At 33.1% G+C, this 17665-nt stretch overlaps 1 protein-coding gene across 4 annotated transcripts in view; it reads left to right on the forward strand.

Annotated features, from left to right (window-relative positions):
• Positions 1-17665, forward strand: part of LOC134707842 (methionine--tRNA ligase, cytoplasmic-like) — a 44847-nt gene that overhangs the window by 21347 nt on the left and 5835 nt on the right. For all 4 annotated transcript variants that reach the window (XM_063567929.1, XM_063567930.1, XM_063567931.1 and 1 more), the window contains exons 16-21: positions 9482-9615; positions 9987-10066; positions 10607-10738; positions 11085-11189; positions 11633-11816; positions 12506-12601. In XM_063567929.1, the coding sequence (XP_063423999.1) occupies positions 9482-9615; positions 9987-10066; positions 10607-10738; positions 11085-11189; positions 11633-11816; positions 12506-12601 (731 nt within the window). The remainder of the gene's footprint in view (positions 1-9481; positions 9616-9986; positions 10067-10606; positions 10739-11084; positions 11190-11632; positions 11817-12505; positions 12602-17665) is intronic.

Raw genomic sequence — 17665 nt, forward strand, 5'->3', positions numbered from 1 at the left:
ACAGATCTGAGAGTACTTAGATTCTTTATAATTTGAAAATTTATATGGATTATTTTAAGGGAGTTGCAGAATACAAACGTCTCTTTCGCCGGAATGATTCCTAGGTCCTAAGTTTCATATTTGAGAGATCCATTATTCATTCCAATTTAAAAAAAAAAACACAAAAAAATATATTTTATATATATTGTTCGCTGGCTTATTGTTCGCTGGCTTATTGTTTGCTAGCTTGAGTCTGGTTTTATATATAGATCTGGAAGACGAATGCTCGAAGACGGATGACATTGTTTTTGCTTTTTTGGGGGTTGGGGAAAACCTATTTTTCTCTCACTACAAATAAAAGTTAAAAAAACTAAAATCCTCCAAAACGATTTTATTGATAAGCATAATTTTTCTATATTGGGCTATCAATAATAAATCTAATCTGCTCTGATGATAAAATTTTTACTTTGTCAGATTCCAGATAACTCTTAATGTCGGATAACTAATAATGCTGTATATGTTATAAAACTTTATGCTCAGCGCTAGCTTCTCATTACTTTTTCCTCATATATTACAAACTAGATAAGATCAGATAAAACTATTTTCATTTAATCTACTGCTTAAATTGTTACAAGTAAGCTAAGTTAAAATATTTATATTTTTCTGTGTTTCGTTTCAATTAAACATTTAACAAAATTGATAAATGGTTTCATTTGTGTTGTGCAAATTCTAAAGGGACACATAGTTTAAAGTATAAGCATATTTTTAATGCTGAAAAGATAAAAATGGCTAAAAGAATTACAGACCAGAGAAATGCCCCCCCCCCCCCCCCCCCTTTTCGTTGCCCCTTATCTAGACCCTCACTGTGTCGGATAGTTTCGTTGAATATATTTGACTGTTTTTGTCTCCAAAAAGAATGTTGATACAAAGTGTTGTTAATATATGTATTTTAAATTACTGACAAGGTGAACACAACGAAAAATATTGCTTGACTCACGGCAAAGTTTGCTAAAAAAAATCATTTGTGTTTAACCCATTCAATAATGAAAAAAAACTCACTAAAAATATGGCCAAATAAACAATTAAACATCAGACATTTCTGCATCTTATGGTATCTATTTTATAAAAATCACTCATAGACTTTTTGAAAAATACCGATTTTAGTTCAAATGATCGGACATTGTTTGATGGGAATTCACTTTTGTCCAAATATGACTGTAAGCGTCATTTATCTTGAATTAATATTGAAAAAGAACTAAAATTCTTTAGTTGTATTAATGTTGATATAAAAATATCGCCATAATTCGCCATTCATAATAATTATTTTTAAAAATGTTTATTTGGCATGCCATACTCGATAAAAGTGCGGACGTGAAAGAAAGCACTCTTCTTGGTTTACAATACACTTACGATGATAAACACGACGTAACTTGCGATTAACTTAGTAGTTCTTTACGATGCTTTTGTGAAACACACGTAACGGGCACGTAGAACCACATGTAAACCGATCATAAACTGATAAGATCATCGTAAGTTAAGAAGGCTTTGTGAAACGGTGGCCTGGCTACTGGGCTGGTGAAACCCTCGGGGACTAATAGTCCACCGGCAGTGGCATCGAACCAGTGGTAGTAATAAAATTAACGGTACCAATTTTCTTGCACCAGATGCGCATTTCGACAACACATGTCTCTTCAGTGATGCTCGTGGCCAAAATATTTGAAATCCAAAGCTTATATAAAAGATGAGTTAGCTTTAATCCAAAAGGTCCAAAAAGTATAGCCAAATCTGTGAAAGCAATCAGAGCTTTGCATGAGGGAGATACATTCTTAATTAAGTTGCCTTAAATGACATTTTTTACCACCAGGATCCTTTACATAAGGTCAATTTCTATCCCATTCAGCTGAAATGCTAATGATTTGGAGAGAAAGATTTAAGAAAGATTTAATTAACATTGTCATTTACCTTAAAAGACAAATTTTACCTGGTCCAGGAGAAAAAGATCTATAGATGAACTTGATTTTGATCTTTAGATAATTTGTAAATTAGAAACTCACATTTAGTAAATGTGAATAACTTTGAGAGTAACATTTAAACGATAAACAAATTATCTGTGAATACACGAATAATGCTTTTGCCAATTTTCTGAATTTTGGCTTTTAATTTGAAAATCATTACAGATAGAGATAAACTTCAAATGGCAGAAATGATAAGCAAATAGTCTCTATGGCTGAAATTGTCAGTCACCTACTTATAATTAATTATAAGTGTGTTTGGTTGAAAGTATTCAAGATGGAGAAAAACTGTAAAAGCAAATATTTTGGTTGATTTGTATCAGTATTTGTTATTTGTTTCTCTTCTTGTTTCAATACAATAAGTGCAAGGACACTTGGTGATTTGTCAGGTTTTTACTGTTGTTTAAAGATACCATTCAAATGTGTAAAATCTTATAGCATTTGATAATTGAATTCCTTTTAAAACTAGATATAGATTAAACGGATAAGGTTATCATCATATGAAGGATAAAATAGAGACAAAAACAGATCACCTATTAGAGTGTCTGTTAAGTGTTAAATATTCCATGAAATGTGACAATTGATTTGATATTGACCTTCAAAATTTTTGCAATGATCTGTAAAAGATTATTGATGATTGATCTTTGAATAATTTGTAATGCAGAAAATTTCCTTTTTAATAAATGCTAATAACTTAAGACAGTAATTGTATATCAAATAGGCTTTTTTTTTATATAAATTTATTGTATATGACTAAACTCTGAAGGTTAAAAAAATAAGTACTTGATCTGTTGGCAAATGACCTTGCTAAAACAGCAATGACTATTTCATCTGATCTTGATATTTAACATGTTTAATGAAGTAGAAAGATTTGATAAGCAATCTTAATATATGACTGTTTTAACGTATATGTTAGCGGCAATAGGTGAAATTAGTCATTAAGCTTAAATCCTAGGCAATAAGCTAACGCCTAGGCAGTAAGTCTTATGTCTAAATGATTTTTGGCATTAGTCTTAAACCCTAGGATTTAAGCTAAAAAATGTGTGCAGGCATAAAGCTTATTGCATAAAATATAAATGTGAGCAAATCAAGACATTTATTCATTTTTTTTTTTACATGTGTTACATAATACGATTATGAGAACTGAAGTTTAAAATATTATCTACCGGAAAGAAAATCACTAATAAAATATGTTATCGCTATTTTGTGGATTTTTCCTTTGATCTTTTTTTGTGATAATTTTTCATATCATGCTACTGGCTTGAGATGGATAATTATCGCTAGAAACTAAGGAGCCACATGGCGGTTTCTAACAAAATTGACATGAAATTGACCACGTCGTCATATATAAAATAGCGATAAACAGATTATCATTGGTCATCTCAACTCGATTGCATTTCTCGCTTTCGCCGTGACCGGCTCAAGCGAGAAAATCAATCTCGTTGAGATAACCAACGATAATCTATAATTATCCTTTACATCAAATATCATCAAGTAATACCTTAAAAAATATGATAACTTGATAGAAATTTGTGTTAAAATCATATGTTATCAAATTTGCTTTTGCACTGTCTCCTGTTTTTCATGCATCTGCACCAGCTACTTAAACATTTTGATTTACATGTGTATTTGAAAATGACAATGACTGATGGGTTGCTGCCACACGAACACAATTTGTTTCACAATTGATTTCATATTCTAGAATTCAATTTTGCTTAGAGATGCTCATTATACCCCCCCGCTTTAAAAAAGGGGGGGTATACTGTTTTACCTCTGTCTGTCCGTCAGTCCGTCAGTCGTACCGTCCATCAGTCCGTCCGTCAGTCAGTCCATCCCATGAAACTTTCGTCACATTTTTCTCAGGAACTACAATACAAGGATTTCTGAAATTTGGTTTCAGGGTTTATCTAAGTCAGCTATACCGTGTGATGGGTTTTCAGATTGATCACTTGACAACTTCCTGTTTACCGAAGACTTGTATGATTTTACACATGATAGCCAAGTTGAAAATTTTCGTCACATTTTTCTCAGGAACTACAATACAAGGATTTCTGAAATTTGGTTTCAGGGTTTATCTAAGTCAGCTATACCGTGTGATGCGTTTTCAGATTGATCACTTGACAACTTCCTGTTTACCGAAGACTTGTATGATTTTACACATGATAGCCAAGTTGAAAATTTCGTCACATTTTTCTCAGGAACTACAATACAAGGATTTCTGAAATTTGGTTTCAGGGTTTATCTAAGTCAGCTATACCCTGTGATGCGTTTTCAGATTGATCACTTGACAACTTCCTGTTTACCGAACACTTGTACGATTTTACACATGATAGCCAAGTTGAAAATTTCACATTTTTCTCAGGAAATACAATACAAGGATTTCTGAAATTTTGTTTCAGGATTTATATAAGTCAGCTATACCGTGTGATGCATTTTCAGATTCATCACTCAACAAATTCCTGTTTACCGAACACTTGCATATTTTTACACTATTAATATTATCCACTTGCGGCGGGGGTATCACCAGTGAGCAGTAGCTCGCAGTTTACTTGTTTCATTAGATGCCCATCTCATTTTATCCAAATGTTCCTAGTTTTCCAAAAGTTGAAGGTACAACAGCATTGCCCATATCATTGACGTAAATGAATTAAATTCATTAAAATATTGATAAAACAATATTTGTAGAATAATTAGTTCTTTGCAATTACTTTAATACTTACTGTGAAATACAAAATGAATCTGTGTTGCATATGCATGGTGATATGCATGGTGATATTGAATTGTCTTTGTGGCATTGATCTGCATCTGATTCTTAGTAAGTGCAGATCCTGGATTTTTTATGCCCCACCTACAATAGTGATAGGAAAATGATAGTGCAAGTGGGGCATACATGTACTGTGGACACATTCTTGTTTAAAAGAGGGACAGGGGCCGAGAAAATCAGTTTGGATGCCAGTTGACCACTTTGTTGCTTCATTGTCCCTCATCCATGCAGTTAACATGTCATTGATATCTCCATTTAATTGCTCTACCCTGTGCTCAGTAAAGTCTCAGCTTCCAAAAAACGAAAAAAAGTTCTGAACACATTAATTTTAACTCAGATATGACCAAAGCTGTGAATTCTGGACCATTGTCACTTTGCAGTTTACGAGGTGCACCAAAAATTGTGATTTAATTAAAAATCCTTCAAATCCAAATACCATAAAATTATCTAGGAAGACATGAAGTATAAAATTTCCCTCATCATTCTTGTTGACTTAAACTATCAAACTCTCAAAATCTCCAATGGTAAAAATGTCATACCTTATTAAATTGTAGTAAGCCTTTTTGCTTTCTTTTCTGATGATTCCAAAATTTTTTTCAAAACATCATGGAACTTTTCTCTAGGGCACATGGTGTGAGCAAAAAAGCATATCTCAATTTTGCCTACTTTTGAGCAGTTCAAACCAGCTCAACTACTTAAGTGTAAACATTTTTAAATGATAATAGAATTTCACCCCTTTCCTTTTCAATTGGATACAATTACTTTTTTTAAAATCTTTTGCAATACATGTACCACAAAAAAAAATATCTAATGCTGTTTTGAATATGAAAAATACTAAAATTTGAAGCTCTGTCAAATGAATGTACATTAAGATGAGAATATAATTAAGAAACTCCTTTATATCAAGAATAAATCACCAAATATACATAAATTCCAGATTTCACTTATTGCCTAAATTTATGTTTGGTAATAGGTTGAATACTCATCATCAGATTTCAGGAAATAAGCTTAATGCCTTAAAATTTCAGGCAATAACTTAATGCCTAGGCGTTAGCTTATTGCCTAGGATTTAAGCTTAATGCCTAATTTCACTTATTGCTGCTAACATATATGACTGTTTTAATGTATATATGACTGTTTTAATGTATATATGACTGTTTTAATAGTCTTTAAGTATGCATCTTACTTTTGTAAGTAGTGCTCAGGGGTCGAATTTAAGCTTTTTTGTGTACTGGCCCACCGGACCAGTGGACTGAAAACTCTACTGGTCCGGCTCCAAATCTACTGGTCCTGCAAAAATGTCATTAATTTGACATGTGCTGTTCTGATTGCTCATGTGCAAGTACAGAATTCAATCTGAAATTTGACGATCCTGTTACGAAAATACATTTGAGGGGGGATAGGACCCTTATCAGGACTTCGGGATCGGGTGTTTTTAATAAGCTCGGGATTTCAGGATTGACCCTTTCGGGATCCGGAAATTCTTTTTTCGAATTTCGGGACCTCTGGAAAATTTTTGTCTTTCGTCTGGCGTACTAAATTATAATCCTGGTACTTTTGATAACAATTTAAGCCCAGGATTTTGGGATCTGGTGTTTTTAAGCACAGGATTTCGGGATCAGGACCCCTCCTACCCCCTATCACATTTCCTATCTAGGTATGTCACTGCAAATGATTTTTGTGGTATTTGTGTTTCCTTTTGTCACTTTCGTATACTTTATTTGATCTTCCTTTCGATTTTCAGTATCTTAATTTTTTTTGTCGGGCGGTTTAACTCCTTCAAAAAAATTCCACTTTTTATATTGTTGTGAAGGACTCTCACCCGAGATATTAATTGTAATACCCCCCAGTACCGTGTAATTGATTTCACAGGTTAATTTTTTTGTAAACAAACGGAGATTGCGATACGATCAGTGATTTTTATCGACAAATTACTACAGGTCCGCCGGACCACCAGCTGACAAAATCTACTGGTCCGACGCAAATTTTACTAGTCCCGGACTACCGGACTAGTGCTAATTTCGACCCCTGGTAGTGCTTGACCTCATTATTAGCTCACCCGACTATTACTTGGCATTTTTTATTGTCATCAATCATCCATTATTCATACTTGTAATTTTTCCCCAAAATCTTCTATGAAATTACTCTATCATATCAACGAAACTTTTGCTGAAATAAGAAAATAATCTTACGATAAATGGGTTGAAAAAAGTATAGTTTATGCAAAACATATAACTAACAGTGTTTGATGATGACCCATCCATAGGATCATCATCATATTACTATTTTAAATTATAGCTATTTTGTGCATTTTTCCTTTGATATTTTTTTGTGATATTTTTCATATCATACTCCTTGCTTGAGGTAGAAAATTATCACTAGATTATCATTAGTCATCTAAACTCGATTGCTTTTCTCGCTTCCGCTGTACAGGCTCAAGCGAGAAAATCACTCTCGTTGTGATGATCAACGATAATCTGTTATTAATGTTTTGGCATACTATAATGTTTACCTTGTCATAACTTTTTCCTAGTGATAAACATAATTCATATGGCTTCTGCTAACAAAAGTTCCATTTGGAGTTACTGTGGTTAGATAGCCCTTATGTGAGGATGGTAAAGGGTTATTTTTGTGCAATGTGTTTTGCCATTTTTATTCCACGTCTAGCTGTGAAACAAAGTTTGTTATTCACTGTGTTTCACTGAAATCCATAAAACGATCAACATGCAAGAAATTTTTGATTGTTCGTTCATCTGAAAAATGGCATTTTTAGCTCACCTGGCCCAAAGGGCCAAGTGAGCTTTTCTCATCACTTGGCGTCCGTCGTCTGTCGTCGTCCTTCGTCGTCCTGCGTCCGGCGTTAACTTTTACAAAAATCTTCTCCTCTTAAACCAAGATGGCCGCCAAGGCTAAAAATAGAACATAGGGGTAAAATGCAGTTTTTGGCTTATAACTCAAAAAACCAAAGCATTTAGAGCAAATCTGACAGGGTGTAAAATTGTTTATCAGGTCAAAATCTATCTGCCCTGAAATTTTCAGATAAATTGGACAACCTGTTTTTGGGTTGCTGCCCCTGAGTTTGTAATTTTAAGGAAATTTTGCTGTTTTTGGTTATTATATTGAATATTATTATAGATATAGGTAAACTGTAAACAGCAATAATGTTCAGCAAAGTAAGATTTACAAATAAGTCTCATGACCGAAACGGTCAGTTGACCCCTTTAGGAGTTATTGACCTTTGTAGTCAATTTTCAATCTGCTTCCTTTGTTTAATATTCACATAGACCAAGGTGAGCGACACAGGCTCTAAAGAGCCTCTAGTTATTTCTTGTTCTTCTTTGCAGATACCCCCCCCCTTTTTTATGTCCCTCTTATGTTAGTATACCATTACTCTCGATGAATGGTTCACTGTAGCAATCACCGTTTAATTTTTATTGTTGCTATGTAACGGCCCGTTTTTCTACCTTGAACATATTCTGCCAATATTGAAAGCCCTTTAATTAATCGGAGGACACAATATTAATTTAAAAGATTAATATATATAAAAAAGAAAATGCTAACTGTTTGGTGACATGACTCAGAAGTTAAAAAATGGTACCTAATATGGTTGCTGATCTGAAGGCCACAATATTGATTGTTGCAATTATAAATATGTCAAAAGACAATTGCTGTTTTGATATTGTAATTTGTCAAGATTCTTTTATTTTATCTAATAAATGGGTAAACAATAAGATTTTTCTTACGTAAAGACGATTTAATTGTTTAGGTTTCGCTAAAATAGGTTTATTATCTGGTGATAAAATGGGTTCAATATGCTTGAGGAATAAAGGGTTCATTATTGTTATTTGCAAAAAGTCCATCTTTTCTCCTGCTAAAATATATATTCTTACAATATTGAAGGCCCTTTAAATTATCTAAGCACACAATGTGTTAATTGTTTAAATAAATATCAATTTAAAAAGATGAATAGATGCAAAAAAGAAGAGCTGAAATTAAGGTTTCCAGTTAAAAGTGTTAAGATTCCTTCAGAAATGTGATAATGAATAAAATATAACATTTAGCAGGACAATAATCTTTAGAATATGTTTTTAATAAGAAATTTTACAAATTTAATAAAATTTAATGACTCACAGATTAACCTTTTGATCATGAAAAATTAGAAAAAAAATGTTAGGTGATAGACATATTTCTTTAAAGTTAAAAACTGGTACCTGATCTGGTTGGTGATTTGAGGGCCACAGTTTTAATTATATCAACTTGATACTGTAAGTTCAGAACTAATCAAGAGGTTTTCATTAATGCAATTGGTTGAGTATCACATTTTTGCACGCCTCTGGTTGCAGGATATTTTTCGCTGTACTGAAGGCTGATTGGTAGCCTTTGTTCTACTCTTTGGTCCAGTTGTTGTCTCTTTGACCCATTCCCTATTTCCATTCTCAATTTTATTTAGATATGAAATTTTATTTTTATGGGTACCAAATTTTATTGATGAATGAAAACATGCATGTTCTTGTATATCTGATTTCATGGTTTTGCCAAAGTTTTCATACAAACATATATAAAAATTTGTCATTCATTGACCATTTAATTTCCTGGCTCATCTGTACCCATGAAATTCTCTATAATTGGTATCCAACAAATAAAAATTATTCCACAGTAACTTGTCAATGACATTTAAAGTTATAGTTTTCTATCAGGTAAAGATAATTTTATTTTCTTCCACTAGAGTACCTAAACTATGAAGATGGTAAATTTTCCAAAAGTCGTGGAACAGGTGTGTTTGGAAACCAAGCCCAGGACACAGGGCTACCTGCTGATATCTTCAGATTTTACTTACTGTATGTCAGACCAGAATCACAGGTAAAATTCATTCATATTCAGTGTGTTGCTTTACACACAAGTAAGATGACATATTCTTGGTTAAGAGGAGGCTTGGTGGCCAAACGGTCTTACTTGTCAACACTTAGCTTGTCAACTAATGACATGTACATAGAGACGGGTTTGACTCCAATCTTATTGACTAGGATTGCCAATTTTCACTCTTTCGATCTTTTGTATGGAGGTCTTTTGCAATTTCTTATTATTGGGATAGATAAGACTAGGTTTGGTTAAAATCTGTTTTATGGAATGACACTTAACTACATTTTTAATGGACACTTTTAACATGATGTGTATGTGTCTGGACCAATTGTTTCATAAATGTAAGTTTGAAGTCTTAATTTTCATTGCAGGATAGCAGCTTCAGTTGGGATGATTTCTTGTTGAAAAATAACAGTGAACTTCTCAATAATCTTGGAAACTTCATTAACAGGTAAAAGAACCTGTGTTTAATCTCAGAAGAAAAAATACTAATAAGTTGTGACATTTAATCAGTTTTTATTATAATAGTTTATAAAAAAAAAACAGAATCCATGACAATAAGTCAAATTGATATATTTAAAACAGGAGTAGAGATCATCATCTGGAATAATTCAATTAAAATAGAAGTGAAATTAGTGATAATCATAACATTGTAGAAAATAGAGAAATGAAGAGACATACATTATTTAATAAAGGAAGAAAAATCCTATCAAGCTTGTACATGTACACTGAATGCATTATGTGTAATCAGTGGCGGATCTAGCCATTTGAAAAAGGGGGGGGGATCCAACTATATGTCCCTATTCAAATGCATTGATCGTCCAAAAAAATTCCCCAACCCCTGGAACCCTCCCCCTGGATCCGCCACTGGTAATCCATTTTTTTTTATTGAAAAATAGTACGTGCAGTGGATTTTTCATTTGTTGGAAACCAATTTTGTGGGTACAAGGGAATCTCAAATTTAAAAAAAAGCATTTTTCTGTTTTTCTAGGGGACTGAAGTTTCTTAGTGACAACTTTGGTGGAGTTATCCAGGAAATGAATCTTAAAGATGAAGATAAGGAGCTGTTAGCCCTTATAAACAGAGAGTTACAAACCTACATTGATAATATGGAACAGGCAATGTGAGTACACTTTATGTTTATAATGAATGGCAAAAGTATATATAACTTAGAATCTGAGGACCTGTAGGTTATGTCTTCAGATAAAACACTTTAAATGGTCAGATTAACAATGCTAGCAGTGCTAATGCAAATTGGAAAATGTCTTCATTTTTTTTATCCAAAAAAAAACAACAACAAAAAAAACCTCTTTCAATAAAAGCATAAAACTTTCAGAGAAATTCTTAAAGTTAATATGTGTTATTTAATTAAAACATTCTGCTTACGATTTTAGATTTGGAGAAACTAACAAATAAGAATTGAGATTTTTTTCCCCGATAAAAGTCATAGTGGCATTCCTGTATTTTAGATTGAGAGACTCCATACGTAACATAATGAGCATATCAAGATTAGGGAACCAGTTTATGCAGTCTAACAAACCATGGGTCTTAGTTAAAGGAAGTGCAGACGACAAGTAAGTTATTTACATGTGTCTACTTGTTATTATTACCTAGCTTATAAACGAGAAATTGTATAATTTGGAAATTTATAGATGGATTAATGTGGAAATGGATAGTAACTTGTTTTTGATTGTTATGTGTTATTTGTATTGGTTTTACAACCCAAGATGACAAAATTGATAAAATATGTTAAAACTGCTATAACTATTACTTTATATAAAGAGGTTACATATAAATAAAGAATTGAGAATGGAAATGGGGAATGTGTCAAAGAGACAACCACCAGACCTAAGAGCAGAAAACAGTGGAAGACCTCCAATGGGTCTTCAACACCGTGGCCCCTATGCATAAATTTGTACCAGTTCAGTAATAATGGCCGTCATACTCAACTCCTAAATATATAAATGAACTAGCTATTTTCCCTGATCCACCTATACCTTGTATGCTCTATTTTTAGGTCAAGATCGGGGACAGTTGTTAGTTTAGCCGTCAATATTGCCAATCTTTTGTCTGTGTTACTACAACCCTATATGCCAGAGACAAGTCAGACTATACAGACCCAGTTAAACACACCACCAGACTCTAATGTTGTGTATAGAGAATTTGTATGCCACCTGCCACCGGGACATAGAATAGGAAAGGTAAGAAACTTTTACCTTACTTTAATATATGTAAAGTTTTAACATCAGTTGTGAAGAACATATCATTCAACTGCAGTTGTGAACAATGAGAAATATTGGTCCAGTTTTACACAATGAGAGCAAACATAGGTAATTTTTTTAATTTTATGCACCTACCTAAGTCAGGTGCCTGTTGTTCAGTGGTTGACATGTGTAGGTGTGTTTTATAAGTGTTTCTTGTATTTTATTAAGATTAGACAGTTGGTTTTCCTGTTTGAACTGTTTTACATTATGGGATCTTATAGCTTGCTGTTTATTGTAGCTCCTTATTGAAAGCAGTACTTTACCTATGATTGTTAACTGTTTATACATTGTTACTTGGATAGAGAGTTGTCTCATTGGCACTCACACCACACGTTCTTATTTATTTTAAGTGTAGTTGCTGGAGTTCTCTAATCTGTCTCTTGCCATAATTTTCAATGACAAATATTGGCAGTACATGTATAGCAAAGTTTATTTTCTTGAGAATTCTTTTAGGTACAAAGTTTCATTCTTTTACAATTTGGCTATTTATTTATACTATATTTCTTTTCTGTTTTTTTTGGTAAATGAGAACATGTATTTAAGGACAAAGTTCATGCTGAGTTTTCTTGGGTCAAATATATGGATAATGAATTTGGAATGAATCATGATGTATATTTTTTTTGCAGCCAAGTCCTTTGTTCCAGAAAATAGAAGCTTGTAAAATAGAGGAATTTAAAAAGATGTTTGCTGGACAGCCAGCACCCGAGACAAAGACAAAAAGGGTATGTTTTCTTAGATACAATGTATAAGTAGATTTTGTCTGTGATAAATGAGTTGAAATTATTTTGTCCTGAAAAAAATGTAAAAAAAAATGCACTCTTAAAATTGTTTCATTAATTGAAATTCATTTGATTTCTTTTTGAGAAAATGATTTACCAGCACAGAATGGCACAATTCTTCAATATGAAATCATTTTGTTCAAGCATTGCTTAATCTACAAGATATAAGAAGAAAGCAGTAGTTAACAGTAGTTTAATATGATAATTTCCCTGAATTTACTTAGGGACGATATCAAAAATTCAATGAAGGATAAAAAAAACTTAATTCACATTTTTTCATTATATTTGGACATTCAGTCTATGTGACCCACAATTATAATACATTTGTACTTCATGACAGAAATCATCTTAGGGGATATTAAAACCTTATGCCAGTACACCTTTTCTATATTAAAGTTCAATAATACCCTATTATACCCTACGGAGAAATAAAAAAAGTTCAATAATACCCTATTTTACCCTATGGAGAAATAAAAAAAAGTTCAATAATACCCTATTATACCCTACTGAGATATACAAAATTTCAATAATACCCTCCTATTATACCCTACAGAGAAATAAAAAAAAAGTTCAGTAATACCCTATTATACCCTACAGAAAAATAAAAAAAAATCAATCATACCCTATTATACCCTACAGAGAAATAAAAAAAAGTTCAATAATACCCTATTATACCCTACGGAGAATTAAAAAAAGTTCAATGAAACCCTATTATACCCTAGGGAGAAATAATGAAATTCAATAATACCCTATTATACCCTATGGAGAAATAAAAAAAAATCAATAATACCCTATTATACCATACGGAGAAATAAAGAAATTCAATAATACCCTATTATACCCTATGGAGAAATTAAACAAAATCAATAATACCCTATTATACCCTACGGAGAAAATCAAATTGATGGGACCTGAATGAAATAAACTTTTCAAAGCCCTTTATTTAAAAATTTTAATGTAAAGAAATATATGAAAATATTTTTGAGAATAGAATAAATTGTTATAATGAAAACAGTTAACTGTTACTTTTAAACAAATTAAAACTTAGCGTGGATAGCGAATACAACTTTAAAGATCAGACAACACCTGCCTTGGGAACTTTAGGAAAGATCAAATTAACCTAGAAAATCATATGAAAGATTAAATGGTACCCACTTTGAATACCCTATGACAGAGTAGAAAAATCTATTTTGAAGATCATATGAAAGATAAAAAAACCCACCCACTTTGAATACTATTTTAAAAGATCAAACAATACCTGTTAAATTTTGATGATTCTGGGCAGTATGCTTAATTATGATAGTAGTTAAAACAGAATTTGTATGAAGGGTGATGTGTCAAGCATGAAATGGTCCAAGGTCACGGACAAAAAATTCTGCCAATACTTTTTTTTTTCATCACATCATCATCTACTGTGGTCCAACTTCATCTATCATGGCTAATATAGTCCGGCGGCTTTGTGAAAAATTGTGCACATCCTGTTACAAGCATGAAATTTGGCATAGACCTTCCTCAACTATTACTCTTTTATTTCAGATAGGGAGGCAATTGAAAAAAATGTCTCACTTCCGGTAAAATCCAAAATGGCGGACATCATACTTAAATCAGCCCCATATCGAAGGCTAGCGTGTAAAAATGTCCTATTAACACGCTACTATCATAATATTTGGTACAGACCTTTGTGTTTTACTACTTTTGGATAAATTAAATAGATTAGATGTCTTCAAAAACCCACTTCCGGTTAAAATCAAATATGGCGGACACTGTACTTAAATAAGCTTATTTTTTAGGGAGGGTAATTGAAATGTGTTTTCACGTATTGCTACTATAGTTACATTGTGTATGAACCTTTCCTTGGTGCTTCTGACGGAGACAATGTATAAGACATATGTCTTAAAAAAAACTTACTTCAGGAAGTATCCAAAATGGCGGACAGAAAAATATCAATTTTTTATTCAAATTTTTATTTTTTTTCAAAATGTAAAGAAAATGATTTTATTTTGTGCTGGTCATTAAACTTTTGGCTTTAAGTTATCCCCAAAACCACTTATTCTAGCATGTTGTAAATGCTAAGATATAAAGTTGACACTTCCGGTAAAAATATGACGTAAATTTCAAAGATGAGTCCTCAATCTATTTCTTCGATGTAGAGTTTTGGATAGATTGATTTAAACAAAATAAAATCACTATAGTACTAAAAAATATTTAAAATTACTACTATTTGGCCAGGAATACATGCTTATTCACTGTCACCACCACATGCACACAAGGCAGTGCACGGGATACTCGATTTTACAAATTACGATTACGATTCGTTTAAAAGTAAAAAGGCATCCTTTCTTACACCCATAATGTACAAGCTTCTGAAAAAAAGAATGAGGTCTCAGAAAGAGTTTTTTTTTAAAAGGGACCCTCTTTGTCCCTTCTCAATCCATTAGTGACAAGACTAGGTAGCACAAGAGTCAATCCAAAGCTCGTCTCACTAAACACCTGCATTAGTATATTACACGTTTTGCATGCTTGAAAAGACTAAAACAAGTCGTGGGAATAGCCTCACTTAAAATGAGTTTTCCCTTTTGTGCAAAAATTGACTTTTTTGCTTCGTTAATCATGTAAGTTCTGATAAGTTTGTGCGATCTTACAGTAAAACCCCGGTGATTTAGGCTGATCAATCATCATTCTTTATGTTAAAGTCACATCTTCAAATACCATCAATGTCTCCCACGCAGTCTTTTTTTTTCCTTTTCAAGCAAAGAGAAAACAGTATCACAACCCTTCATAAGGTATAGGTCAGAAATAAAAGTGTGTGATCACTCATTGCCTAGTGCATTTGAAAGGCCATTGATAGATATTAATCCAAAGATTTTTGCCTCCCCAAATACAATCCATAGTTCGTCTGCCCCTATGTCACGGAATAGCGAAATGGTATTGACAGCATCATCATTGACTGTTAATCATGACTCGTTTAAGTGCGTGTTTCACTGCATCAGACACATGCACCATGATTTAAGTGTCAGTCAGTGTCAGTGTCAGTGCTACACTTGAAATACACCACGTGGTGAATAAGATAGAATATCATGAGCATTTGTTGCTACAACTACCATACTCATCAAAGACTTCATCCACTCTTGTTACAGTCTCAAGGTATTTTATTAAGGTAAGGACATAATACTCAATCATCATACTCGTAAGGAAACACCTTGAAACTGTAACAACAGTGAATGTAGTGTTGGATGTGAACATAGACAATACTGGTAGTTTGAAAGCTGCTAAAAGAAGCAAGGGCAACATTTAGGGGAAAGGGAATACACAGACGAACCCAGGATTAAAAACATCCAAAAAATTGGGAAAGTTTTCTGAGAGATGACGACAGTAAGAAAGAACTTTTAAGTTTTCATTCACAGGAGCTTGCTCAATACAATTTTGAGTACAAGGTAGTTGAAGCAACAAATGCTCAGGATGTTAAGTGTTATCCACCACTTGATGATGTTTCAAGTTTAGCACCATGTTTACACGAAGAGACTGACACTAGAATCAAGATAGATATGTCTGATGCAGTGAAACATAGACTTAATTGAGTCATGACTCAAACAGTAGATACTGATGTCATTGCTGTTTTGCTATTCCGTGACATAGGGGCAGACAAACTTTTGTTTGCATTTTGAAGGGTAAAAGTATAAGATATATATCAATCAATGACCTTTCAAATGCACTATAGGCATTAAAAGATAACACGTTTGCTGGAAAAGGAACTGCGTTGGTGACCTTAATGGAGTTTGAAGATGTGACTATAGCATTTAGAATGATGATTGACCAGCCAACATCACCATATGGATTTGATGTTTAATGTCATTGAAAACGATACGTGGTTTTGTTGGAAGATCGAAAAATAAAAGAAACAGATTAGGTTAACAAGGCAAGAAAATATGTGTTTTTGCAGAATCTATGAATGTGAGAAGCAATACCACAGTCTTTGTAAATGTTGGAAATCAGCTCTCCGATTGTGAATTGCGGCCTACTGAGTATGCTGTTTGGGTATTATGTCCTTACCGAAATAAAATATCTTGAAACTGAAATACGAGTGGATGAAGTCTTGGATGCGTATGGTAGTTATAGCAACAAATGGTCAGGATATTCTATCTTATCCACCACGTAATGTATTTCAAGTTCAGCACCAAGTTCACATTCAGAGGAAGACACTAAAATCATGGTGCATGTGTCTGATGCAGTGAAACACGCACTTAAACGAGTCATGATTCGAACAGTCGTTAATGATGATGCTGTCACTACTGTTTCGCTATTCCGTGACATAGGGGTAGACGAACTATGGATTGTGTTTGGGAGGGCAAAAGCCTTGGATTAATATTATATCTATCAATGGCCTTTCAAATGCACTAGGCAATGAGTGATCTGAGTGATCTGAAACATTTATTGTTAGCCATGTCTTTACATGTTGTGATATGATTCTCTCTTTGCTTGAAAGGGGGAAAAAGACTATGTGGGAGACATTGATTGCATTTGAAGATGTGATTTTAACAAAAAGAATGATGATTAATCAGATTAAATCACCAGGGTTTTACTGTAAGATCGCACAAACTTAACAGATGGGTATAACATGGTTAACGAAGCAAGGCAATAACTATTTGCGCAACAGGGACGGCTTTTTGAGGCTATTCCCTATACTTGGTCTAGTCTTTTCCAGCATGTAAATTATGCAATATACTTAGGTAGGTGTTTAGGGAGACGAGCTTGGGATTGGCTCTTATGCTACCCACTCCAGGCGGGGACAAAGAGGACAACTTTTGAAAAACTCTTTTTGAGGCCTCATCATTTTGTCAAAAGCTTATACATTGTGGATGTAAGAAAGGATAACGTGGTCATTTTTAATGTGGAAAATCGTGTATCCCGTGCACTGCGATATGTGCATGTCATGGTGACTGTGAATAAACATGTATTCTTGGCCAAATAGTAGTAATTTTAAATAATTTTTAGTACTATAGTGATTTT

The sequence above is a fragment of the Mytilus trossulus genome, chromosome 2, assembly GCF_036588685.1.
Source record: "Mytilus trossulus isolate FHL-02 chromosome 2, PNRI_Mtr1.1.1.hap1, whole genome shotgun sequence".
NCBI lineage: Eukaryota > Metazoa > Mollusca > Bivalvia > Mytilida > Mytilidae > Mytilus > Mytilus trossulus.